Below are 27,413 nucleotides of genomic sequence, written 5' to 3'. Positions count from 1 at the left end.
CTTGTTGAGGAGCCTCAATGATTACAAGAAAATGTAGGCTAAAAATGTGGTAACTTTTTGTAACTTCAAACTTTACAAAAGTTTACAACTTTTTGACATATGTATATATGATATGTCTGTGAATGGAACATATGTTTAACATAAATTAAATGCACGGCCGCAAACTAGCGCGACGCATACGCTCCCCGCTCCCATTGAACTCAATGGGAGCGTGTACGGCACGCAAAGGGTCACGTGGCGTCTACGTGCCAAATCTCGCGGCACGTAACTCCGTGTGAACTCCCCCTAACTGTAGGTTTCAGTGGTATGACTCGGCGGCGAGTCCATAGACACTGCTGAGCTGCATGGATTCTCGAGATGTCACCTGAGACTGGAGAGTCTATATGGGGGAGATTAATAGAGCCTTAAATTCCTCCTGAAACAACACGCCATTTGATTTTGTAAAAAGTAGTGAAAGTATTTTAAGCTAAATCAATAGAAATCATCAATGCCTTCAGCAAAGTCCTAAATTTTGACTTCCACAAAGCAGTAAAGGGAATTTTTAACTAAACTAAGACTCATAGCAGACAAAAAGTCTAAAAATTTTACATAGAAAGGCTTAAAAGTAATTTTGATCCAATAAAAAAATCTAAATTCCACAAAATACAAAATGTACAGTGAACAATGAGCAAACGGAGAATAATAGCTTAGAATTTTGAATTTAACTTTGGGAAAAAGGGGATCTGAAAATATCAATGGTCAATAATAAAAAAAAAAATTATTAAAATATGTTTCAGGGAAAAAAATTATAATGTTTTTAGTACTCTGAAACAAAAAAAATCAATAATCAAAATTAGATTATCTTCACTTTTTTGTAGTTTATATTTTTACATCCAATTTCATTAATTTTATAAAATATAGATCTATTTATCCCCAACACATCACACAAAGATGTCCCTTTGTCCCGAACAAAATATGAATGATTTTAATTTTCTAATAAAAATAATAGGACTTGAGATCTCGTAATAAATTGATGAGCACAAAAATAAAAAAATGAAAAATTTTAATTTATAATTTTTAAATAATTAAAAAACCTTTACTAAGAAACCATCATTAATAAAAAAAAAAAAAAAATTCTAATCTGTTTTTGTTAAGATTATGTAACTTTAACAACTGATATTCTTTCTACGTAAATTTTTACATTTTTGTTCACAGTAGAGGAAAAAATATTTGAGAGACCTAGTAAGTTCCAGATGGAGAATATGTTTAAAGAATCCGTGAAAGTAAATTTTAGCATATTCAGTAAGCTGTCACATCTGTCTTCTTTATAACGTCTCTTCTAAAAGAAAAAAAATGAATGAACGCTTGAATTTGTGTTTTATTATTTCGATTGAATAACTCAAAGAAGGAGAGAGAGGGAGAGACATCTTTTGATTTATAATGAAAAATTTGATAGATGATGCTGAAAAGTATACCGACCGGCTTTTTTTTATTTTATTTTTATTTATTTTAACATGCCATTATTTTTTATTTATTTATTTTTTTGCATCTTCTGTCTGCACATATTTTTTTTTTTTATTCTTTCTCTTCCTATTCTTACAGTACTTTTAAGATTTATCCTTTCTGGATAAAAGGAAACTTACTTATAAATAAAGTAAAAAGGCAGAAAAGTTTTAGACAACCAAAGAACTTTTGGGGCTTTGTAAAAAAAAAAAAAATGACAGTTGACAAAAATTTGTTGTCCAGGAATGAAAAAAACATGGCTGTTTCCTGCTCCCTATGGCGCCAACAAACTGAATGGGGGTGAGCTGCAACGCCACACGTGACCTGGAGATGGGTGTTGGCGATGTTTTTGGAAAAAGCAGCCATTTTTGAACTTTTAGTAACTTCTTTAACAATAAAGGTGACCTTCTGTAAACTAAATCTGATCCTTTTCACATTGAGGTGAAATGTTATTTTTGGATCATTATACTCTACTTTATGTTGGATCCCAACATCATTTTTTGTAATAATTTTTTCCAGTATCTGTTTTGCTTATCTAAAATTTTAAACAAATTTAGTCCTCCCAACTAGGCCTACAAATTATCAATATAACTGAAGATCACAGGCAGATTAGAGTCATCTGGGCCTGCCCATTACGGCATATGGCCCATTGCCAATCTGTATAGCCTCTATACCATTAATTTGAATTAAATGGGTTAAAGGTGCATTCCCTATACTGGTGTTGAGCTTTATTAATTATATACACCCATTAGTTATATTTATGGAGTCCTGAACTTTCCTTTTGTGGAGGGCAGTTGGGGAGGACAGAATACTAAATTTTTCTTTCTCCTGCAGCTTCTCCATTTCTCACTGATGTCACTGATTCCTCTCTGTTCAGGCCACACGCCCATTGAACAGAGTGTAGTCAGTCATGTGACTGAGTGCATCAGCCAGAGAGGCAGATGAATGAGCTGCAAAGCTGCAAAGGTCTTTGGGTTTCCGAGAACCAGGGTGTTTATTAGTACTAATGCTTAACCAGAGCAGGTAAACATTATTGCTCCCCATATAACCCCTTTAATAAATTGCACTTAATTTATTTTTAGTAAATCTTGAAAGTAAACAATAAGAAACTTTTAGTAAATTTTCTGCAGATAGATAGGTTAAGTCTAGGATCAAATCAATGTACAATGAACTCTTTGGAACAAAAGGGGCATTGCCATTGCTCCAAAGAGGTAAGTGACAATACCCTCATTGCTCCAAACAGCTCATTTGCATATGCAAAAAGTGAAAGGAAGACACAGCTTGATTCGGGTGACCCTAACCTATCTATCTGCAGGAATTGGGTGATATTTTGGATTCTCGTCACAAACAACTTCTAAGGAGTTAGGGTGTAGGTGTTGAGTTGACCCCTGAAATGATATGTGTAGAGATCCATGGAATGTAATATTCTATAGCAATGTGATATAGTTAAGACAACATACAAGACAATCTGTTCTACGCGAACAAGAAATATAAGACAATAAAATGGAACAGCCGGTAGCCAAACTATATAGAATAGTTCTTTCAATGGCAGATATCCATGAGCAGAGCAGAATGGTACAGATGGTACGGGTCTGCAGACATTTATTAAGGGCCGAGCACAGACTGGCCTCAATATATTTATCTTACACAAAGACAAATAGTAACTGGAATGAAGACTCCGGCCTCCCGCGGCCTTTTTTTCCATTAAAAAATGTCTTCCCGCGTGCTCTCTGCAGATATTGCTCTGAGTTTAATATGAGAGATTTGGGAGAGTAAATCTAACTCTGCTTTATTCTTTAAGATAGTTTAGAAAAAAAGTAATTTAAAATAACAAAGGCAGTGTTACGGCGCCGGGGATGGAGGAGGCCGCGGGACACGACAAATGCGCGGAAACAAGTACAGGATTTCATTTCATAGATTCCATGTCGGTGGGGATTGGAGGTTTCATACGGAACCATATAAATTTGCATAGCAAAGAATCAATTGGTGATAATATTTAGCTCATTTGCATAATTATTTTCCCTAATATACTTGACCCCGCATCTCTTTTTCATCCTAAATAGACGGCTTTGAAGCCTGGATTTACATTTACAATTTCCATTTTGTTCGTCCCCCCCCCCCCCTCCCCAGGCCGCTATTTCTGTGGCGTGGCTTACTAAATAGTTCATGATGAATTCATCTATATATAATGCAAATAGAAATAATTCAGACCTAAATGAGGAAATACTTAAATATTAACTTTGTGTATGGTATAAATAATTCATACATCTCGTAAAAAGAAAAAAAATTGCAAGATGTCAGCGTCCAATTCTTCCAGGCCTTTAAGAGGACCTATGACCAGATCTGGAGAGCCCTGTGACATACATCATGTGACAGGTGATGTCACCCTGGACATTGTGGTGTTTTCTGTATCCAAATCTGTTCTGCTATTCCAAAGTTATAATCCCTTGTAGTGTTTATGCAAAATAGGTAAACTAGTGGGCCGCAACACTGCCTGATATTTAGGACACAAAGACACCACCCCTAGAGAAACTACTTGTAAACTCTTACCTACATCCACACTAAAAGGGCTTATAGCTTTGGAATAGCTGAACAGATTTGGATAAAGAAAACACCAAAAGAGTGTATGCCACTGGGCTTTTCAGACATGGTCCCAATTCCAATCTAAGCCATCTTCCTCAGGTTAGAAATTTGCTGGTTTGTCATCTGTCAGTCTTTGGCATAATAATAGGTGGTTACTTTGGTCTAGACAGAAACTTGTAGATCCATCGAAGACTCCAGTTGGCTGTGGCATACAGTGGGGGGGATCCAACCGCTGGGGTCTCCACCAGTCTTAAGAACTTGTGACACTATAGGTATAGGAGGTGCAGAGGTGGCAGTTATACCTGGGCCATGATAAGTAGGGGGGAAGGTTTCTTTGTCACAAGCCACTAGTGTCAGGGAGGTCTTGTATCAGACCTCCATGGTTAGTGGACATTCTCAAATTCATTGCGTTACTTGGAGTATTTGTATTAGGACACTTGACACAATAGGTGACCCCACAGTGGGGGGCTCTGCAACCTTAGACACACCAACAGTTATGGGACTATGCTACACACTTGCTGGGCTGTCCTTGGACCTGCCACAGAAGTAAATGGAGCATGCAGTTGTAGTTTCACAACAGCTGGTGTGTCGAAGGTGGCAAGAGGGTAGGGGCACCTATAGGGGAGTATAAAGTTGGAAAATGCCCTATACAATATACATGGCTTTCTCCATTACAGTTTCTGGGTGTCAAAGGGATTTTCGACTTTGTTAAATTGATATCTTACACTAGGTTCCCACTAGTGCCGGATCTCTGTCGTTTGGATCCATTGGGGGACCTGAACGACGGAGATTCGGACCACTAAAACAGCAGTTAAAGATGGAGCCCAGTGAACCCCATGAACTATAATGGGCTCTTTCGGATGTCCGCTGTTTGAAACGGAAGGTGACGGAGAAAAAAGTTCTGGCGGTCTCTGCAACAAAGTCTCCAACGGAGACTTCCATGCAGATGTGAACCCATCCTTGGCCATAAGATCAAATTTAGTTCTGGACTATCAGAATAGGGGTTTCCTAATGACCACATGCAGTGCTCATTTGACGTACTCCTCATAGTGGCGGTTGTGAGTATTGCAAGAGTTTCCCATTCAGGTCAGGTTCCAGTGGACGTGCCATACCTATCTATTGTGGAAATACCCCTTTAAGGTTCAGGCTTCCGCAGTCTGCTTTAATGCAGTTTTTTCTCAATAATCTCATATGGAAATGTTGCGGTATTTTCGCCAGGAGTGCAGTCATTCCCCGTTCACTCTGTTGTTACAAGAAAGTAGCAATTGACTTGATTACACTTACAGCAAATAGTTCTGTAAGAGTCGTAATGAGAGGCGCTAATTGTCTGTAACCCTTTTAATGCTGCAGCGTTCCCTTCTCATGGGGCATTATTTTTCATGAAATATTCTTTCCCGGAGTTGCTTGCTTACTTTACAGGATTTTGTACGAACTCTGCCCCCTTAAAAGCTTGATGCGTATCAAAAACCCAGAGTAATGCATTTATCCCCGGCGATATACAGCAGGGAGACGTTTCGGGTTACAACAAAATCAAATACGAGGAAGAGATTATGTCGCTTCCTGGATGAAGTGTTTAAGAAATAAATATTACTGAGTGGTCTGAAAGTTATGTGAAGAGACGGGAGCGCTCTGTATCCAAACAGATGTAGTGTCAAGGAGCTGCAGTGTGGCGGGCTCGGAAAGTCATTGGTCAATGCGTGGAGACAACTGGGGTCTTCATCAAAGGAAAACATGGCTGCTGTCTTTGTAAAAGAGCACCACACCTGTCAATAGGTTGTTTGTGGTAGTGCAGTCAGCCATATTCACTTCCGTGGAGTCCAGCTGTAATACCAAATACAACCACTAGGCAGGTGTGGTGCTGCTTTTGGGCAAAAGGAGTTATGTTTTTCTAAACATAGGCAACCCCTAAAATTAGAAAGTGTACCCCCACCCCAAAAATGAGTAATAAAAGTAAGAAATACTACCAATATGGTGACTTTCTTCAAAATAAATTTATTTCAATTCAGAATTTTTTTTTGGGCAAGTTGGGTTCCAAAAAATATGACCTCCAAAATAGGTTGTCACCTAACTTTAATGATGTCCAAGTGATTGTCCGGTAATACAAAATTGGGGATTCATGAGGGGCATGGCCACAATCATATGGTGCTGGAATCTAGAGCAGGTACCAAATGGCCATTGTATTGACGGGATCTTTAGATACAAGGATAGAGAAGCAAACTAAAGCTTTGCATTGGGTGAAGGAAGGACTAGCTAAGACTTTGACATTCATTAATCCATGTCCAAGAGTCTTGCAGGGTGGGTTATGGTAGCAAGGGATTATGTATAAAAACAGCCAACGTGGCTTCTACGTGAGATAGAAAGGAGGAGGCCAACTCTACGTTGGTTCCCCCATAATTTGAATGGGGTTTTCAAGGATTCTCAAGATAGGCCATCAACATCAGATCAGTGGAGGTCCTATTATCGGTCAGTTGTTTGAAGACTCAGATCAGTTCTTTGGCTCATTACCTAAATACTGCAATTGGGAAGAAGCTGCAAAGTGGTCTTAGACTACAAACAGAGTCTATAAACCCACCAGTTTAGGGAACGGCAACTGTTCTTGGCACTTTGTTTTTATCAGTTTCACATCTGCACTGGAGTCTCCGTCACAGTGTCCGCCTGAAAATCGGTGGAGGGCAGAAGACTTTTTCCTCCGCCAGTTCCTGTTTTAAAATGACGGACACCATAATAGTAAATGGGGTCCGTCGGACTCTGTATGTTACCACCATTTTAGGGGACCTCGACATTGTTTTGGTCCTTTGACACATAAGAACAATAGAAATGTCAATTGTCACTTCTTGAACCTTCTGGGTCATTACCTAGAGGTAAAATACTCCTGCATTGAATGTTTTTTGTGAACAGTGTAGTATCAGGTGTCATTCTTGTTTAACCTTCTAAATGACATGGTGGACTTTCTAAGAAAGCTGAAAAGCCACAGGTTTCCCAAGTCGCCCCTTCGGCCTGTAACCTCAGCCTAGCAAAGAGTCGAATAATATCAATTCCCGTTCATAGTGCATCAGCAGAAGGGTTTCCATTAGAATTGACAGCTCTGAATTTGTTCACCAGTTTTCATCTGTCATGCTCAGGTTCTGCTGCCAACCCTGTTATCTGGAGGAACCTTGACCTGGATAAAAAACTGAATTTCAGTCGGGCCACACGGTGGCTCAGTGGTTAGCACTGCAGCCTTGCAGCACTGGAGTCCTGGTGTTCAAACCCCGCCAAGGACAAAAAACCATCTGCAAGGAGTTTGTATGTTTTCCCTGTGTTTGCATGGATTTCCATCCCATATTCCAAAAAAGACATACTGATAGGGAAAAATGTACATTGTGAGCTCTATGTAGGGCTCACAATCTACATTTAAAAAAAAAACACAAAAAACTAAATTTCAGTTGTATTCTGTATGAAGCAGATCCCCATAGCTGGCCTTGAGGAAACACATACCCAAGTATGGCAATCATGGTTCAGATGCGTAATGGGAGTTTCTCACATGGTCTGGAAAAGTCCAGTGGCCTGAGGTGGCAAACACATAAGCCAGATTTGCCCTGGCATTCTTCTAGAACATAGGGACCTTTTAGGGCTACCACCTGTCTTGACAAAAACAGCCAGGATTTGTGATATGATGTGTCTTCAGTTTCTATAATGTAGCAGAACTGAAGCCATTAAAATGTTTTATGGGTGTGTAGTACATGATACTTGGTATTCCTTTTCCATGGGTAGTATTGAGATCAGCAGGGAAGACCTCCACCATGATGTCCCAACTGTAGTCTAATGTTACATATTTAGCTATCAGGACATTGTTATGTGTCTTCTGTATGGCTCTAATATGTATGTACTGTATGGTTTCTGTTTGGTACTGATAAGTGGTACTGTATGGAGACCAGCAGGGAACGCCTTCACCATGATGTCCCAACTATGGTCTAATGGTACATATTTAGGTATCAGGACATTGTTATGTCTCTTCTGTATGGCACTAATATGTATGTATTGTATGGTTTCTGTAAGGTACTGATAAGTGGTACTGTACGGAGACAGGCAGGGAAGACCTCCACCATGATGTCCCAGCTATGGTTTAATGGTACAAATTTAGCTGTCATGGCATTGTTATATGTCTTCTGTATGGCACTAATATGTATGTACTGTATGGTTTCTGTATACGTAGTAGTGTATGGGTAGTATTATTTAGACACTATCGGAGCATTATTACTACTTTGGGTCCTCCACTACCTCACTCCAGGCCTGCGTATACACTACTAGTGTTCTTGCATGGGTTAACAGACATTGGATGCTCCTAACACGATAGTATATGAAATATTAGACGGAAACCCAATTTTTTTTTTATACATGGACCCCCATTTGATATGCAGGCAATGCAGGTTCTTTGATATTGTAATGTATACGATGTGTGTGTATGCGGTGCCATGCTGCGGAAACCAACGCAGGTATGAATATTCATGACGGAGTGAATGTGTGCAGCCAATACCGTCTAATTTTTCACGCTTTTTTTTTTAAATTTCTAATTTTAAACCTTGTCACAATAAACTGTTATAGCTTTAGCTAGATTAATAATTCCGCCTGCAAGAACGCCATCACGGTCGGTATAGAAGAACCGAGATCAAAGACGTGCTCGTTTCATTCCTTATTGTCGACTTATTGTAGCCAGCTGTAGAAATCCAGAATGTTAATGCCAGTTCTTCTAGGATGTCGCAGAGTTCAGGAAAGCGTTCTCTACGGTCAGCCATGTGATTTGTTAATATCCATATTTTTTCCGAATAACATCTTGCTTTGTTTTTTCCCCCCCTCCTTCTTTTTTCCTCTCCGTTACCAAACTCTCTTACCGTTTGTTTGCTCTTTCAGGCCTATCCGGTTGTGACAGTCCCAATAGCTCCCTATGCACTAATTCACACTTCCAAATGCAGGCAATATCTTGATTTCAAATGCACTTTATGCAGGAAAACAGACTTGAAAACTCCTTAAGGATGGCTTCTGGCTTCGTGCGGGAGATCTGGGTGACTCCCTCCCTCCCTCTCCCCTCTCCTTAGAGCTCTCTAACCATTTGTCTGTCTATCTTGTCTCGTATTCCGTTTTCAAAGCTGTGTCACTAAGGTCTTTTCTTTTAGTGCCTAAAGGGAACAATATATTTTTAGAACAAAAAAAATAAAAAAATAAAAAAACCTCTTTTTTTTAACATATAACCTTGGAAAGAAAGATCAAAAAGTCTGATGAAAGACGGCGTTTTATTTTATATATCTTTACGCTATATCAGAGCCTGTTTAAAGATCACAGGTCAAAGCGAGTCGATTCGGGAAAGAAAAAGCTAAAAGTAGATCACTTTCTCTTCCTATCCTACAGCCCAGAGCTGCGAAAGCACCTTCATGTGCCAGCCGGGGCCTAGGATTTGTCCCCTTGTAGTGCTTGGCTGTTAGTTTGATTGATTCGCTATCTTTTATTCTATCTTTATATTTCCCACAGCGGCGCAGGCCTCTTTTATATGTACTTTTTTTTTTGGTCTTCTTTTAACTTTCGCTTGGTCAAACTTTAAGGCTAGTATAAAATCCACATACCTCAAACTAAGGAAACGTCAAGAAGAAAAAGGGGATTTAAGGCGGCGAGAGAATAAATTAACCCTAAAATTGAAAATAGGCAAAAATTCAAATATCATTTTTTTTTTTATGTAGATTGTGAGCCCCATATAGGACTCAAAATGTATGTTTTTCCCTATCAGTATGTCTTTGGAGTATGGGAGGAAATCCACGGAAACGCGGGGAGAACATACAAACTCCTTGCAGATGTTGTCCTTGGCAGGATTCGAACCCAAGACTCCACTGTTACAATGCTAACCACTGAGCCACCGTGTTGCCCCTGGCATATCAACTTTTGGAACTTTTTGAAACTGCAATATCATAAGTTGAACACTACCGCAAAGGTGTACGGAAACAGTCTAAAGTATGGGTAGGGAACCTTCGGCTCTCCAGCTGCTGTGAAACTACAACTCCCATCATGCCCCATTCACTTCCATGGGAGTTCCAAGAACAGCAGAGCAAGTATGCATGCTGGGAGTTGTAGTTTTGCAATACGTTCCCTACCCCTGGTCTAAAGTGTATGAGACTGTTCCAAATTTCCCCTGATGTCAACGAATGGAAAGATCAGCCATGTTGGATTTCAACATGCTGGTGTCATATATACACAGAAGTGGCTTATTCTCATCTCCCCATTGAAAGAATGTATGTTTTATGGTGAAATAGCTCAGAATGGTCGTCTTAAAGGGGTTGGGATAACATGGCTACTTTCTTCTTCTCGGGAAGTGATTTTACATCCATTGGTCACGTGGCCATGTCGCTATTCTGAATGAAACTGAGCGGTAGCTTTGCCTTGTGGCCAAGGGGGTGTCATGTCACTTTTTGAGAAGGAGAAGAAAGTAGCCATGTTTTCTCATACTGGATAGCCCCTTTAAGAATGGAAGCTACACCTCAGCTCTCCGTGATCAGGGAAACTCCATAGCTCCCCTATAAAATGACATTTATTGCTCAATGATATTGTCCAGTATAGGGCAGAATAGGTCTCCTCTAGTTATTAGGCCTTGTCGCCTGTAGAAACCAATCAAAAAACACTTCATCTGAAAAAATGGAAGCTGAGCTCTGATCGTAAGAGCGTATTCGTCTTCTTCGGCTGTATGTTATCTGTGATCCGTCCAAAAATTGTTCAGGCTGTATTTTTTTCACGGATCGGACTATTGGGTCCAATTTCACACACGCGATTCGGTCATTGAGGGGAATGGGTGTGCAAAAACAGCCACATCCCTCACAGATCCGATAAACACCCGGCCAAGTCTTGTCTCAGCCATCAGAGACCCATGGTCCGATGTTAGGAACAATAAGCACTTTTTGTGGTGCCATATGGTGTCAATGTAAACGTACTGATAAATCATGCCGCCATTTAGTATTGAGCGAATAGTATTAGATTTGAATACCTCCGCTCCCATAGGACTGCATGGGAGTGGACGATCGCGAAGGGGTTAGGCGAGGTATTCAAAGCTAGGAATCAAATACTATTCGCTCAACACTACCGCCATTCAGTGTAGGACACAGTACTACTGAGGCTTTCTATGCCCCAAGGTAAATGTCCTGTATTAGGCCAAGGCCAAGTCTTATTGATACCTCCCCTTGAACCCAACATGCCAAAAAATGGTCAAGTTTTGGAATATATATACCTATATATGTATTTTGCCATATGGCGCTACGATTACACTTTATTCTCCGCTAAAAAGCAATGCTCCTTAGGATATATTCTCCACGCTTTGGCATCTGGTGGACCCCTCTACAATCTGTAGGATTCCCATATTATAGATCCATACAGAATTATTTTTTCAACCCGAGGATCTATATTTATGGTAATTTTTCATTCTACCATTCATCCAAATAAAAAAAAAAGATTAAATTAACCGGTTTCATTTTTTGCTACAGGCAAGAAGAATGCCTCGCGGGGACGCGATTTTTAATGTCAAGGGCTTTTCGGGAAAAAAATAAATAAAAAATTGAAAGAAAAATTGAAAGAAAAAAAAACGTTCTCGAAAAGGAACGTTAGATTGGTGGCTCTTTAATTTGCTCTGGTTACAAATGCATATTCAGATACATCAACAATCTGCTTCAGTTGAGCAATTTTAGAGTCTTTCTCACACTCCGTAATTAATGATCTCATTAAAATGTATTGTTTCCCTTTGAAAACTAACATTGTATCCCATTTCCATTAACGTCGCCTCATACTCCTTACGTATGCAACCTCTTATGCATGAGAATGCAGATAACTATAGCAATAAAAGGTTTTGTTTGTTTTTGCTTTGTTTTTTATTTTTATTTTTTTTTATTTTTTTTTTTTACAATTTTGCTGAACGATCCTAAAAAAAACTCCTTCTCTTTCAGATCCGGTATGAGATGAGTTGTATTAATGTGATGTATAATGATGTATAATCTTCCATCTGCCTCAAGGAGTTGATGATGATATGCAAAAAGTTTCTGGTTTTGACAGTGTGAACGGACCCGTCTCTAAGAATGTCATTGTATTTGCCAGGTCGTCGAAGGAACAAGCTAAAAACGGGGAGAAACTGGAGCTGGCTATGTCCAATATCAATGCGGAGGTCTTAGAACTGTTACTGGAATTTGTCTATACAGGTTCCCTGATCATAGATTCAGCCAATGCAAAAATTCTTCTGGAAGCGGCGAGCAAGTTCCAGTTCCACACTTTCTGTAAAGTCTGCGTGTCGTTCTTAGGTAGGACAAAACATTCTTGTATACTGTAGATTCAATGGTGACCTGATTTGGGCAGGCATATGAGCCTGAAATTACAGTAAAGGTTCTCAAATATTCAAGTCATTTTTCAAAAATGTTTGGTTTGGGGCCTTTTTTTTGTTTATTATAGAGAGTTGCTGTTGAAATTAAAGGGATTTTACCATTAAAATCCTTTAGAAGTTGTCTCCGGCCCACTGTTCGGTTAAAATCCCAGTTTTTGTCGGTATGCAAATGAGTTCTCTCGCAGCACTGGGGCGGGCCTCAGCGCTCAAACAGCACTGGAGGCGTCCCCAATGCTGTGAGAGAACTCTCTCCAGCGCTGCCTCCATCATCTTCAGCAACCGCCTCTTCACTCATCTTCTTCCAGCTGGGGTCACACTTCGACGTCTGCTGAAGAAGATGGAGGTGTCCCTGGAGAGATTTCTCTCGCAGCATTGAGGACGCCCCCAGTGCTGTTTCAGCATTGAGACCCACCCCAGTGCTGCGAGAGAATTCATTTGCATACCGACAAAAACGGGATCTTAACCAAACGGCGGGCCGGAGACGACTTCTAAAGGTAGGAGAAGAATAGCCTTTCTTAAGGCTATTCTGACATGTAAACGAGAAAAAAAGGGTTTTAATGGTAGAATCCCTTTAAGGTGTTTTTTTCAGTAACTATACAGTACAGTACAGTACAGTAACTATAAGTAACTAGACCTAGAGAAAACTCTAATAAACTGTGATGTGACAATGTGATATATTCATGGGGTTGTCCAAAGGTTAAAGCGCAACTTAAAAAAGCAGCGAATATCAGATTCCCTTCTATCTGTTCCCTGCTGAATTACATTTGGCATTATCTCTTCTGATTGTTATACTGGGTAAAGAGCTGCAGGTAACAGCATCAAGTGGGCCATAAAACAGTTCATAGGAATGAAAACAGCAGCAGGAGAAGACTGTGCTAACACTTTGAGAAGCAGTGACTGGTCCAGTGTAGACATCTCATTGTGTTCTAGGGTAAATGCCTATATGTTTAGGTATGAAATATGTGTGGACTGAGCACTCCATGACCAGTCAGATGATACAAATGATTATAGCAGAAGAGGAAGAGTGTTCAGATGTGTAAAAATTCCGCATTATGCAGTAAAGGCTTCTGGGAAAGTCGGGCATGATGTTCAGGGTGCTTGCTATAGAGGGCAGCATATCAGAGGCACAGTCTCCCTATTTACATCTTGGAAGACAGATTTGCATATTCCTCCCATGATCCCTTACAGTGGAGCAACTATGGCTGTATAAGTCTCCACACACCTAATAGGTGGTTTCTCCTTAAGGAGTGACATTATCCCCATAATCTGTTATCTCAGACTCTCACTGCTACCAAGTCAGTATTCTCTACGCTGCGCTGACGAAGTCCAACCAGACCGAAACAGCCGTCCGTAGCTGAGAAACTGTCTTGGTAAAAATCCCACATTATGCAGTAAAGGCTTCTGGGAAAGTCGGGCATGATGTTCCGGGTGCTTGCTATAGAGGGCAGCATAACAGAGGCACTGTCTCCTTATTTACAGCTTGGGAGACAGATTTGCATATTCCTCCCAGATCTTATGAGCGACAGTGACCTATCCAATCTACTCATCTCATTGTGATATATGGTAAATAGCTATATGTTGAGGTATGAAGTATGGGGGCACTGAGCACCCTGTAACCAGTCAGATGATAGAAATGAATACAGCAGCAGGGGAGGAGTGTTCTGATCTTGTGAAAGGCAGTGACCAGTCCTGTCTACTCATCCCACTACAGGAACTTTATCAAGACCTGCAGTTTCCACACCCGTATTAATAATGTATTTGATTTATGATGAGGTGCAGGCCCCAGGCACACCTATTAGTGGGGCCTACACCAGTACTAAACCAGCAAGGAGCTGGCATAGATTTCATGACTCATTTTATGCCAAAAAGTCCCAAACCTCTAGTTCCTAGTCCATAATAAATGTGCCCTATTATCTTATGGCGTAAATGGCTATACAGTACAGTGAATTCGTGTAAGCACCCAGTAATCAACCAGATGATGAAAATCACTAGAGCAGCTTTAATTAACAAAAAGAACTGAATGACGAAAAGAGAAATCTAAATCCCATCAATATTCAGTGTAACCTTTGCCCTTTGGAGGAGGAGTCCTGGAAGTAATGATCCGGCCCCCGCAGAGCTCTGATCTCATCATCATCCAGTCTGTCTGGTATGACATGAAGAGACAGAAGGATTGGAGCAAGCCTACACCCACGGAAGATCTAGGCTTAGTCCTCCAAGATGGCAGGAACAACCTACTTGCCGAGTTCCTTCAAAAACTGTCTGCAAGTACCGAGAAGAAAGGAAGGCAAAGGACAAAGGTCACACCAAATATTGACGGGATTTAGATTTCTTTTTTCTTCATTCACTCCATGTACAAAATGATGTCCACACGTTAAGTCATTATTGTGGAGGCTTTGTTACATAATAACCCTAGGCTTCTATAGCCATCAGCAGAGGTTGCAATTACGAGGCTTTCTATAATTAATCCTGAGCAGATGGCATAAGGCAGGTTATTGTCATGTCGTGCTTGTGATGACAGCGCCAGCCACAACACCTAAAATCAAAGTGATTTGCTTGTGTTTCTCTGTGCAGAAAAACAGCTGACTGCCAACAACTGCCTGGGCATCCTGGCCATGGCCGAAGCCATGCAATGCGTGGAGCTCTATAATATGGCCAAGGCATATGCCCTGCAGAATTTCCCCGAGGTGGCCAACCAGGAGGAGATCCTGAACATTTCCAGAGAAGACTTTGTCTCGTACATTTCAAATGACAGCCTAAATACTAAAGCAGAGGAGCTGGTCTATGAGACGGTGATCAAGTGGATCAAGAAAGACCCGGCGAACAGAGCACAGGTAGGGGAGAGGCATTATATCTTATGATTTCTGATAAGTCCTATGGGAACTGTAATATGTCTGCAAATCTTATAACGTAATATTGTAAGTTGCGGCATTCCAAAGTAATAAAGATATAAGGATGTTGTATCAGTAATGTAGAACGGTAAAGGAGTATGAATACTGGAGTGATAGCTGCTTGTCAGATTATATACAAGTTGGCAGGATTTCCATTACAGGCTAAATTTCCCAAACCATGGGTAAAGTAAACGTGCTAGGCTACTTGTACATGATGACATTTTCTGCTGGAGAAAGCTGCTGCAGAAATGCCTGGCCGACCCTTGAATTTGTGTAGTTAAAATGCAGCATGATTGTGGATCTACATGTGGACTCGCCCCAGTTAGTGTGATACACACAGTATAATGCCCTATTAGTGCCCCCACACAGTATAATGCGCTATCAGTGCCCCCACACAGTATAATGCGCTATCAGTGCCCCCACACAGTATAATGCGCTATCAGTGCCCCCACACAGTATAATGCGCTATCAGTGCCCCCACACAGTATAATGCGCTATCAGTGCCCCCACACAGTACAATGCGCTATCAGTGCCCCCACACAGTATAATGCACTATCAGTGCCCCCACACAGTATAATGCGCTATCAGTGCCCCCACACAGTATAATGCGCTATCAGTGCCCCCACACAGTATAATGCTCTATCAGTGCCCCCACCCAGAATAATGTCCTATCAGTGCCCCCACACAGTATAATGCACTATCAGTGCCCCCACACAGTATAATGCGCTATCAGTGCCCCCACACAGTATAATGCGCTATCAGTGCCCCCACACAGTATAATGCACTATCAGTGCCCCCACACAGTATAATGCTCTATCAGTGCCCCCACCCAGAATAATGTCCTATCAGTGCCCCCACACAGTATAATGCACTATCAGTGCCCCCACACAGTATAATGCGCTATCAGTGCCCCCACACAGTATAATGCGCTATCAGTGCCCCCACACAGTATAATGCTCTATCAGTGCCCCCACACAGTATAATGCACTATCAGTGCCCCCACACAGCATAATGCCCTATCAGTGACCCCACACAGTATAATGCTCTATCAGTGCCCCCACACAGTATAATGCTCTATCAGTGCCCCCACACAGTATAATGCACTATCAGTGCCCCCACACAGTATAATGCTCTATCAGTGCCCCCACACAGTATAATGCCCTATCAGTGCCCCCACACAGTATAATGCTCTATCAGTGCCCCCACACAGTATAATGCCCTATCAGTGCCCCCACACAATATAATGCGTTATCAGTGCCCCCACACAGTATAATGCGCTATCAGTGCCCCCACACAGTATAATGTCCTATCAGTGCCCCCACACAGTATAATGCCCTATCAGTGCCCCCACACAGTATAATACCCTATCAGTGCCCGCACACAGTATAATGCCCTGTCAGTGCCCCCACACAATATAATGCCCTATCAGTGCCCCAACATAGTATAATGCCCTATCAGTGCCCCCACACAGTATAATGCCCTATCAGTGCCCCCACACAGTATAATGCGCTCACAAAGAGTATTATACCCCAGTCCCCATACAGTACATGCCTAGGCAGTGTGCGGTGAGTGTGTTTCTCAGTATTCACCCTTCTTACTAGAGATGGGAGAATCTTGGCCTCAAAATCAGCTCCAAATACCAGCCAGAACCAACTTCCCATTGTTTTCTTGAACAGAAGATTCCACAGCTGATTCTGCTGCAGAATTTACAACTAAGTCTACTGCTGCGGGTTACACAGGCCAGAATTTGGAAATGAATGAGATATGGAAGATTGCCTCAAATTCCTCTCCAAATTCTGACGTTTGAACAGGGCCTTAGGTCTCTTTTCTGCTACTGACACCAGCGTACAGTTGTCAGACCTCCCTGTGTAAAAGATTACAGTATCTCCAAAATGCCCGGGTGGACTATCCCTTTAAATGCGTTGATGCTGGTGACCCAAGCGATCCGACTGGACATTTTTCATTGTATATTTTTTTTCTGTGACGTGAAAGAAACCAGGGGTGGAAAAAAACAACTACTTGTAGTTTCACTCAACCTTCTAAACTTTCCTTCATTGTAAAATATGTCCGTCATATTCTTTGCGAGCGTCTCTATAACTCCAGCTTTATTGTAGTGTTATAAAAATTGCTGCTCCGCTGCTTCCCTGTAACTCATGAGCCCCCAGTAAAAAACATTATAAATTGTATAGTCCTCAGTATTTGTCATTGTGCCTTCCACAGGCAAATTCGCCTTCAGCGCTGCTTATCGTCAGCAATATCCTTCACTTCTCCCAATTCCTTTTTATTAGGAATGGCTGCGAGTTCTGATATTAGTCTAGAAAATATTCGCCATTTCTGCTTTGTGCTCACTGTAAATTCTATCTGGTGATAATATACTCCTATGCAGCACCAGACATGCTGATCTATAGCCTAGTCAATGGCTGGGACAATAGGATAAGATGTGCTTGATACCAAACTAAGCTCTGCTACATCTGCTCAGATCAAATACCTGCCAGTCACTTGACAGGTTGGACTGGTGTAGCAGAGCTGAGTTTGGCATCCGCTATAAATAATCCTAGTATATTGAGGCTAAGGCCACAGGTAGTGGGTCGCACCAGTTTTGGGTTCTTCCCGCAGCACTTTTCACAGAAAGTCCACAAAGGTTTCCTCAGCGGACTCTCTGCTTCCCTATAAGGAAACCGCTGGCGTTTCCGTAGATATAATTGACATGCTGCAATTTCAAAACCAGAAGAGCTATTATTATACTCTGTGGTCTCTTCGGACCTCAGAGGGGTCATATGGAGGTGCAGAAACATAATATACACTTACCCTTGGTTCACATCTGCGTTTGGTAATCTGTTTGGTGAGTCCGCATGGGGACTATCTAATGCATTTGCAAGTGGTGTGCAATGAAAGCACATGGACCCCATAGACTATAATGGGGTCCATGTGCTTGCTGCAAGATCTCCGCACAAGTCATAAGGACAGGAAAGCACATTGTGAAGTACTTTCTTGTCCGCATGTTCCCTGCGGAGATCTCACAGCAAGCACACGGACCCCATTATAGTCTATGGCGTCCATATGCTTTCACTGTACAGTGCTTGCAAATGCGTTCGGTAGTTCGTTTAGTGGGGTCCCCATGCGGACTCCCCCGAACAGATTACCGATGCAGATGTGAACGAGGCGTTAGACTCACCTTCTCTCGCCTCTTCTTGGCTCTCTTGTAGTCCTTTTCAGACATCTTTTGGCCTCCTGGGTGATGTCACAGGACCCAGTAGATTTCCGGGGCCTGTGATTGGGTCTTAAGGGTCATGTGGGGCACACCGACATCATGGCATTTTGATAAAATCAACATGCTGGCGGCATGCCCCAAATAGCAGCTGGGGCCCTATCACAGGCCTTAGTGGTCACTCGGGCCCGTGACATCACCCAGGCTTCAAGAGAACTGAAGACGACTGAATAGGACTGTGAGGGAGCGCAGGAGAGGCAAGGTTAGTATTAGGGGGTGGTCAATTTGACCCTGAATTTGTCAAGCAGAAAATTTATTTTTCAGTAATTTGAAGCAAATTTTTGTGCTCGACAAAATCCGGAATTCGAAGCAGATTTTGACAGTGAATTTGAAGCAGAATTTGAAGAAGATTCCACTGTGTATTGTCTGTATTGGACAGGGCCAAATTCTGCGGGAAGACTTTGACATATTCCACGTTCCATTTATTTCAATGGATGTTCTCAGGTGAAATTCACCTGAAGAACAAGCAGGACGCTTATTTTTTCCACTAGTTGAAAAAAACAGCCAATAGCTCCATTGGCAGATTTCAAGTCGAATTTGAGGCAGATTTTGAAGCAGATTCTTAGTGTTTACTATTAGAGATGAGCGAGTACTATTCGGAACTTCCATTTCGAATAGCACACAACCATAGGAATGAATGGAAGCGGTTGGCACGTAGACTTTGCCAGCAGCCAGCCGCTTAACCCCTGCGTGCCAGCTGTGTCCATTCATTCCTATGGGTGCGTGCTATTCGAAAAGACTATTTCGAATAGTACTCGCTCATCTCTGTTATTCTGCACATTCCATGAGTCTCTGTCTCTGATAAGGAGGGAGGGGGGCGTGGCTTCGCGGAGGGGGCGTGGTGCATCGAAAGGGGGCGGGGCTTAGCGCCGTTCGCCGGCAGAGAGCAGGCCCGGAGACTGCCTGCGCTCTGCCTGAGCGTGAGGGGAGTGGCCTCCCCAAACCACCGCTCGGTGCTAAGCCAGTCCAGGACAGCTTGTCCTGGACTGGCTTAGGTTAGTAAAAATGCCGCCCTCCCTGAGGCCCTGGCATAGCGCCGCCTGAAGGTCGCCTCATGGGAGGTGCGGCACTGACCCCACCCCTGCTTTGGCTGGGACAAGTGGGTTGGAGTGATCATGAGTGGGTCCTAACATGGGAGTTTCCATGTTGGTTGGGGAAGCCCTGTACCATCTCTATGAAGGTCCCAACATGGTTGCCATTGGAATTTTTATTGAGGATTGTGCTGACTGAAACAATGCAATTTTTCAATTTCTCAACCGGTGTGGGGTACGAGGCCGAATTGTCGGAGTGCTTCTTTTATAGCGCAAGTCACTTTGACGTCGAAGAAAGCAGCAGCGGGAAGGTTCTGTATTGCCGAGTGCCTGTCAAGTTGATTTTTTAGAACTATCGGAACTCCAGGTTTCTGTACCCCACAGATATTCCACTTCAAAGGTGTCTAAAAATTGGACGTGCTGAAATCTAATCCGAAAATGATATTTAATGCTTTTTCAATGAACAGGACAATAAAAATGCAAATCATAATGCTGTAATTACCAGCTGTACCTATCCCCGCATTGTTAAAAAACATGATTTAAACACCATTATTACCGGCAAAACCGGTAATTATTTTCTCAGAACTTTTGCCATGTTTCCAGGGCAACCACGATATTTAATTTGCTATTATTGGATTATTTGTGACCCCTTTAAGCGTGCCGCCGGTGACATCTGGAGCGCCATAGTAACCCGAACACTTTGTTCATTCGCACAGTCATCATTTGTCATTCACAAAATACTAAATCTCCACTTCGGCAACTTTCTACAAACTTGTAGTGACTGTCGGCCTCCCGAGGTGGATAATAACACGGTTATTACAACTTATCGAGTGTTATAATCAATTGTGAGCGCCATAGTCGCTGAAGCCGTTCCAATGGTAATCGTATGGTATATGTTTATGTTCCTGTATGCTGGATATAGACATACAACAACCCATACAGATGGCATATTAAAGGGGTTTCGAGGATTAGTAAATATGGCTGCTTTTAGCCATCCCATGGGTGCAAATTCTGTAACTTTACATTGAAAGGGGCTTTATTATGTAATTTTGGGTTATTTCCAGTTGTAATGTGGGTGGGGCTTAAAATAACCAGAATGATAGATGCGCATGCGCAGTCCAGCACGTCCATTCAATCTCTATGCAACTGGGGGATACGGGAGCCCTGTAATTTATTGATTCCAGCTGAGTCAATAAATCGTTTTTTAAAAGGAGTCTGTCACCAGAACCCAGTGTATCACCCCAGCCCTGCAGATAGATAGGTTAGTGTCACCAGAACCCAGTGTATCACCCCAGCCCTGCAGATAGATAGGTTAGTGTCACCAGACCCAGCATATCAACCCAGCCCTGCAGATAGAGAGGTTAGTATCACCAGAACCAGCATATCACCCCAGCCCTACAGATAGATAGGTTAGTGTCACCAGATCCCAGCATATCACCCCAGCCCCACAGATAGATAGGTTAGTGTCACCAGAACCATTATATCACCCCAGCCCTGCAGATAGATAGGTTAGTGTCACCAGAATCAGCATATCACCCCAGCCCTGAAGATAGATAGGTTAGTGTCACCAGATCCCAGCATATCACCCCAGCCCCACAGATAGATAGGTTAGTGTCACCAGAACCATTATATCACCCCAGCCCTGCAGATAGATAGGTTAGTGTCACCAGAACCATTATATTATCCCAGCCCTGCAGATAGATAGGTTAGTGTCACCAGAACCAGCATATCACCCCAGCCCTACAGATAGATAGGTTAGTATCACCAGAACCAGCATATCACCCCAGCCCTGAAGATAGATAGGTTAGTGTCACCAGAACCAGCATATCACCCCAGCCCTGCAGATAGATAGGTTAGTATCACCAGAACCAGCATATCACCCTAGCCCTGAAGATAGATAGGTTAGGGTCACCAGAACCAGCATATCACCCCAGCCCTGCAGATAGATAGGTTAGTGTCACCAGATCCCAGCATATCACCCCAGCCCCACAGATAGATAGGTTAGTGTCACCAGAACCATTATATCACCCCAGCCCTGCAGATAGATAGGTTAGTGTCACCAGAACCAGCATATCACCCCAGCCCTGCAGATAGATAGGTTAGTATCACCAGAACCAGCATATCACCCTAGCCCTGAAGATAGATAGCTTAGTGTCACCAGAACCAGCATATCACCCCAGCCCTGCAGATAGATAGGTTAGTATCACCAGAACCAGCATATCACCCTAGCCCTGCAGATAGATAGGTTAGTGTCACCAGAACCAGCATATCACCCCAGCCCTGCAGATAGATAGGTTAGTGTCACCAGAACCAGCATATCACCCTAGCCCTGAAGATAGATAGGTTAGGGTCACCAGAACCAGCATATCACCCAAGCCCTGCAGATAGATAGGTTAGTGTCACCAGAACCAGCATATCACCCCAGCCCTGCAGATAGATAGGTTAGTGTCACCAGAACCAGCATATCACCCCAGCCCTGCAGATAGATAGGTTAGTGTCACCAGAATCAGCATATCACCCCAGGCCTGCAGATAGATAGGTTAGTGTCACCAGAATCAGCATATCACCCCAGCCCTGCAGATAGATAGGTTAGTGTCACCAGATCCCAGCATATCACCCCAGCCCCACAGATAGATAGGTTAGTGTCACCAGAACCATTATATCACCCCAGCCCTGCAGATAGATAGGTTAGTGTCACCAGAACCAGCATATCACCCCAGCCCTGCAGATAGATAGGTTAGTATCACCAGAACCAGCATATCACCCTAGCCCTGAAGATAGATAGCTTAGTGTCACCAGAACCAGCATATCACCCCAGCCCTGCAGATAGATAGGTTAGTATCACCAGAACCAGCATATCACCCTAGCCCTGCAGATAGATAGGTTAGTGTCACCAGAACCAGCATATCACCCCAGCCCTGCAGATAGATAGGTTAGTGTCACCAGAACCAGCATATCACCCTAGCCCTGAAGATAGATAGGTTAGGGTCACCAGAACCAGCATATCACCCAAGCCCTGCAGATAGATAGGTTAGTGTCACCAGAACCAGCATATCACCCCAGCCCTGCAGATAGATAGGTTAGTGTCACCAGAACCAGCATATCACCCTAGCCCTGAAGATAGATAGGTTAGTGTCACCAGAACCAGCATATCACCCCAGCCCTGAAGATAGATAGGTTAGTGTCACCAGAACCAGCATATCACCCCAGCCCTGCAGATAGATAGGTTACTGTCACCAGACCCAGTATATCACCCCAGCCCTGCAGATAGATAGGTTAGTGTCACCAGAACCAGCATATCACCCTAGCCCTGAAGATAGATAGGTTAGGGTCACCAGAACCAGCATATCACCCCAGCCCTGCAGATAGATAGGTTAGTGTCACCAGAACCAGCATATCACCCCAGCCCTGCAGATAGATAGGTTACTGTCACCAGAACCAGCATATCACCCCAGTCCTGCAGATAGATAGGTAAGTGTCACCAGACCCCAGTATATCACCCCAGCCCTGAAGATAGATAGGTTACTGTCACCAGACCCAGTATATCACCCCAGCCCTGCAGATAGATAGGTTAGTGTCACCAGAACCAGCATATCACCCCAGTACTGCAGATAGAAAGGTACAGAAAGTATGTACATTTGTAAAATTATATAACTTTTAATTATTCAAAATCCAATATTTATTTCCTGAAATTGGAGAATTAACAAATCTGTATCCACTAATTCAAAGGGAATGTGTCATCAAAAAAATGGCCTATTTTTTAAACCAAGTCTTTAAGTTAAACATAGTTTTTAGGAATTTTTAATGATTTTATTTTGCCATATCACTATCTATATTCATTTAAAGAAAGTACTATAACCTGCAATTTTCACTCTGGTGACTAAGCCTAATAATAGACTGATACTTGTTAGTTCGGTAAGGGCTTTCTTTGCAGCATGCATAGAGCAGAGTAGATGTTCAGGAAAGATGGTCACCCCCATAATCATGTACAAAAAATAGAATAAAAAAATCTACAATGTAAAAGTATAACAGGTTACAAAAAACGTGAGAGATTTCAGTGTTTAGTTTTAATAAATAAAAAATTGATGACCTATTTCTTTTATGTCTGTAAGATCAGGGCTATGATTGTTATAGCACATATGTGTTATCACGTGTAATGAAGTTTATAGTGTGACATAAAAGTAGCTTGTGTGCAAGGACTTATATTACCTGACTTTTTTTTTTTTTTGGGGGGGGGGGAGATTTCTTTAATATAAAAATCCGGTTTCCCTGGCTGGAGTGAGCAGCGATGTGAATTTCTAGAACATGTAAGCAGCTTCAGCCCAGACAAATATGACTGCTTCAATAATATTTTGACTCTCTTCCGATTTTCGAGCATGCTGTCAAGGGCTTCGGGGGCTTTAGTTTATAGGTTCCAAAGATGTTGTTTTAGCAGCTCCTGGCTAGGATCCCTATAGCTGCCAATACGTTACGTAAGCCTCTTACATGCTCCTTTACTGAACCAGAGGAACTAATTTAAACCTTAAGAAGCTGGCCTGGAAAAATGAGATTGCCGCTCTCCAGGCACTCCGAAAACTTTACTCCTGCAAACTTGTTATTTCTCTCCGGTTGTATACAGGGTTTATGTTATATGTCTGAAGCTGTAAGAGAAACGGACAAGGGCTATGCATTATGGAGGCAGATCATGTGGCTGCTCGGGGGCCCTTAGAGAGGGGGCCTGGTCCTCATTGGTTATCTTTGCATTGGCTGTTAGGTGGGAGGAAGTTGTGCAAAATCCCCATTCAGAGGAACAATACTGTTAGCAAGTAAAGGGTTATTATGTTATTTAATATGGTTTATCTTCAGAATGGAGCATTAATATCTGATCGGTGGAGGTCCAACAACTCTCACCCAACAGCTATTTGGGATTGCCTCTAAGCCAATGGCATAACAAGTGTCCGGGTGCAAATTTTTGTCTGTTTTTCAACCCCCTAACTATGTCACTATTTATTTAATTTCGTCACATTTTTGCAAAAATTGATAAAAAAATATTTAAAGGGAAATTCTATTTCATCTGATATTAAAAGGGTTTCTATTTTAAGGCTTCCTATGATGACAAGGTCCCAGGCAATCAGCTTTATCCTATAATAGTATCAGACAGTGTTTCATTTCCCTACAGTACCTCCGCAGGAGAAATGAAGTATTACAGATTTGGATGTGTTGGGTCCTCCAGAGTGAGGCTTTGTAACGCACTCTATGGGTAATAAATGAGGGGTAAGGAAAGGGTCATAACAACCGCTCTAACACATTTCAGAAAATATTTTGTCCCTTTTACACTTATTAGCCCTTGTTTTTGTTGCAGCATTGTTGCAGCATCTTTAAAGGGGCTGTGCCAAGATGACAAGTTATTTCTTATTCACAGGATAGCTATAGGGAAGGTCTGACAAATGGGACAGACAACCCCAAAAAATCAAGAGAATAGGGAACCCACTCTAGCAGAATTGTCACTCTAATGGAATATTACGAGGACTTGGCTTTCCTTCAAGAGTCCCATATAACTGAATGGAGTTATGGGGGTAGGGATCATCCATGTTGCTATGACTGGTGGGGGTCCCAGCAGTTGGATTGGACACTTTCAGTCTTCTGTGCACTGTCCAGAACTTACCGTATATACTCGAGTATAAGCCGAATTTTTCAGCCCAGTTTTTGTGCCGAGGGGGCAGCTTATACTCGAGTCAGCAAAAAAAAAAAAAAAAAATGTTTTTTTTTTTTAAGGGGGGGAGTCTATGACCAGCCACAATATCAATGTATCAATGCTTATACTCGAGTCAATAAGTTTTCCCAGTTTTTTCTGGTAAAATTAGGGGCCTCGGCTTATATTCAGGTCGGCTTATACTCGAGTATATACGGTACATGCAAATTGTCACCACACATGGTTAATTTTTCATAGTGACGTCACGAACGCATAGCGAGAAGAGCGTCTGTATCTACAGTACACGTATACCTTCGCATGAAGCTGAGAGAGGAAAAAACAGACAAAAGCTTCCAGATAAATGAATAGAAAGAATAGAAACAATTACAGGAATTTCAAAAGAGAATAAAGACAATGGCTGGATACAGAGGCATAGATAATTCTCCCCATACAAAGATAACAGCGCTATTGTTACCAACTGATTGAAATGTGGACCATCAACCGCAAAATGTGTCAGATATGTTGGAGAATTTCCCTTACACATCATCATCAGCGCTCCTCATGTGGTATGATTGACAGACGTCACTATAGTATAGGGCCATAGAAGTGTGCAGTCCACTGGAATATGGAAGCGGAATCCACATGACGGATACATGGATACATGGTGGAAATTTCCCTTGCCCCTTGTGATCCCATGTGCCCTCCTTGCACCAGAAACTCAAATCTATACCAAATAATAAATCTGCCTGGCCTCATAGGCGTGACCCCTTCACTAATTCCCACCCTGATGCCCATACTGGTAATGGGGAGCACAAAATAGCTAAAAGGTCTCAATTTGAAGTGCTATATATTGTGAAAAATGAACAATGAACAAAAAAAAAAGCTTTTCTAGCTGCAAAACTGGTGGAGATGATTTCAGAAAACTCCCTTCCCCCCTCCTCCCCCCTAGGGGATTGTCATGATTCATGTATAAATTCTGGGAGGGATAAATATCGGAGTCTACGGTGCTATTATAGAATGTGTAATACAAGAAATATTGTATAGTAGGAGGGTTATAGTTATATGTCACGTGTCAAAATATCTATCTATCTATCTATCTATCTATCTATATCATCTATGTATCTATCTGTCTATCATCTATCTCTTATTCTATCTATTATCTATCTATCTATCTATCTATCTATCTATCTATTATCTATCTATATATCTCCTATTTATCTATCTATCTATTATCTATCTATCTACCTATCTATCTACTATCTATCTATTATCTATCTATCATCTATCTATCTATCTATCTATCTATCTATCTATCTATCTATCTATCTATCTGTGTCTTATATCTATCTATCTACTATCTATCTATTATCTATCTATCTATTTATCTATCTATGTCTTCTATCTATCTATCTATCTATCTATCTATCTATCTATCTATCTCATATCTATCTATCTCCTATCTATCTATCAATCAATCAATCAATCTATCTATTATCTATCTATCTATCTATCTATCTATCTATCTATTATCTATATATCTCCTATTTATCTATCTATCTATTATCTATCTATCTATCTATCTATCTACTATCTATCTATTATCTATCTATCTATCTATCTATCTACTATCTATCTATTATCTATCTATCTATCTATCTATCTGTGTCTTATATCTATCTATCTATCTACTATCTATTATCTATCTATTTATCTATCTATGTCTTCTATCTATCAATCAATCAATCTATCTATCTATTATCTATCTATCTATTTATTTATCTATCTATGTATCTATCTATCTATTATCTATATATCTATCTCCTATCTATCTATCTATCTATCTATCTGTCTGTCATCTATCTCCTATCTATCTATCTATCTATCTATCTATCTATCTATCTATCTATCTATATCATCTATGTATCTATCTGTCTATCATCTATCTCTTATTCTATCTATCATTATCTATCTATCTATTATCTATCTATATATCTCCTATTTATCTATCTATCTATTATCTATCTATCTATCTATGTCTTCTATCTATCTATCTATCTATCTATCTATCTATCTATCTATCTGTGTCTTATATCTATCTATGTATCTACTA

General features: G+C 41.5%; 1 protein-coding gene across 3 annotated transcripts in view; it reads left to right on the top strand.

Moving 5' to 3' along the window:
• The window catches only part of KLHL29 (kelch like family member 29), a 748,452-nt gene that overhangs the window by 600,038 nt on the left and 121,001 nt on the right, over positions 1 to 27,413 (top strand). For all 3 annotated transcript variants that reach the window (XR_012715345.1, XM_075269192.1, XM_075269191.1), the window contains exons 8-9: positions 12,166 to 12,365; positions 15,017 to 15,276. Coding sequence is in view for 2 of the 3 variants with exons in the window: in XM_075269192.1 (XP_075125293.1) it covers positions 12,166 to 12,365; positions 15,017 to 15,276 (460 nt within the window). In the remaining variant the exon portion in view is untranslated. The remainder of the gene's footprint in view (positions 1 to 12,165; positions 12,366 to 15,016; positions 15,277 to 27,413) is intronic.

Source organism: Leptodactylus fuscus, chromosome 3 (genome assembly GCF_031893055.1).
Source record: "Leptodactylus fuscus isolate aLepFus1 chromosome 3, aLepFus1.hap2, whole genome shotgun sequence".
NCBI classification, from domain to species: Eukaryota; Metazoa; Chordata; class Amphibia; order Anura; family Leptodactylidae; genus Leptodactylus; species Leptodactylus fuscus.
This window is presented reverse-complemented; position numbering and strand designations above follow the sequence as displayed.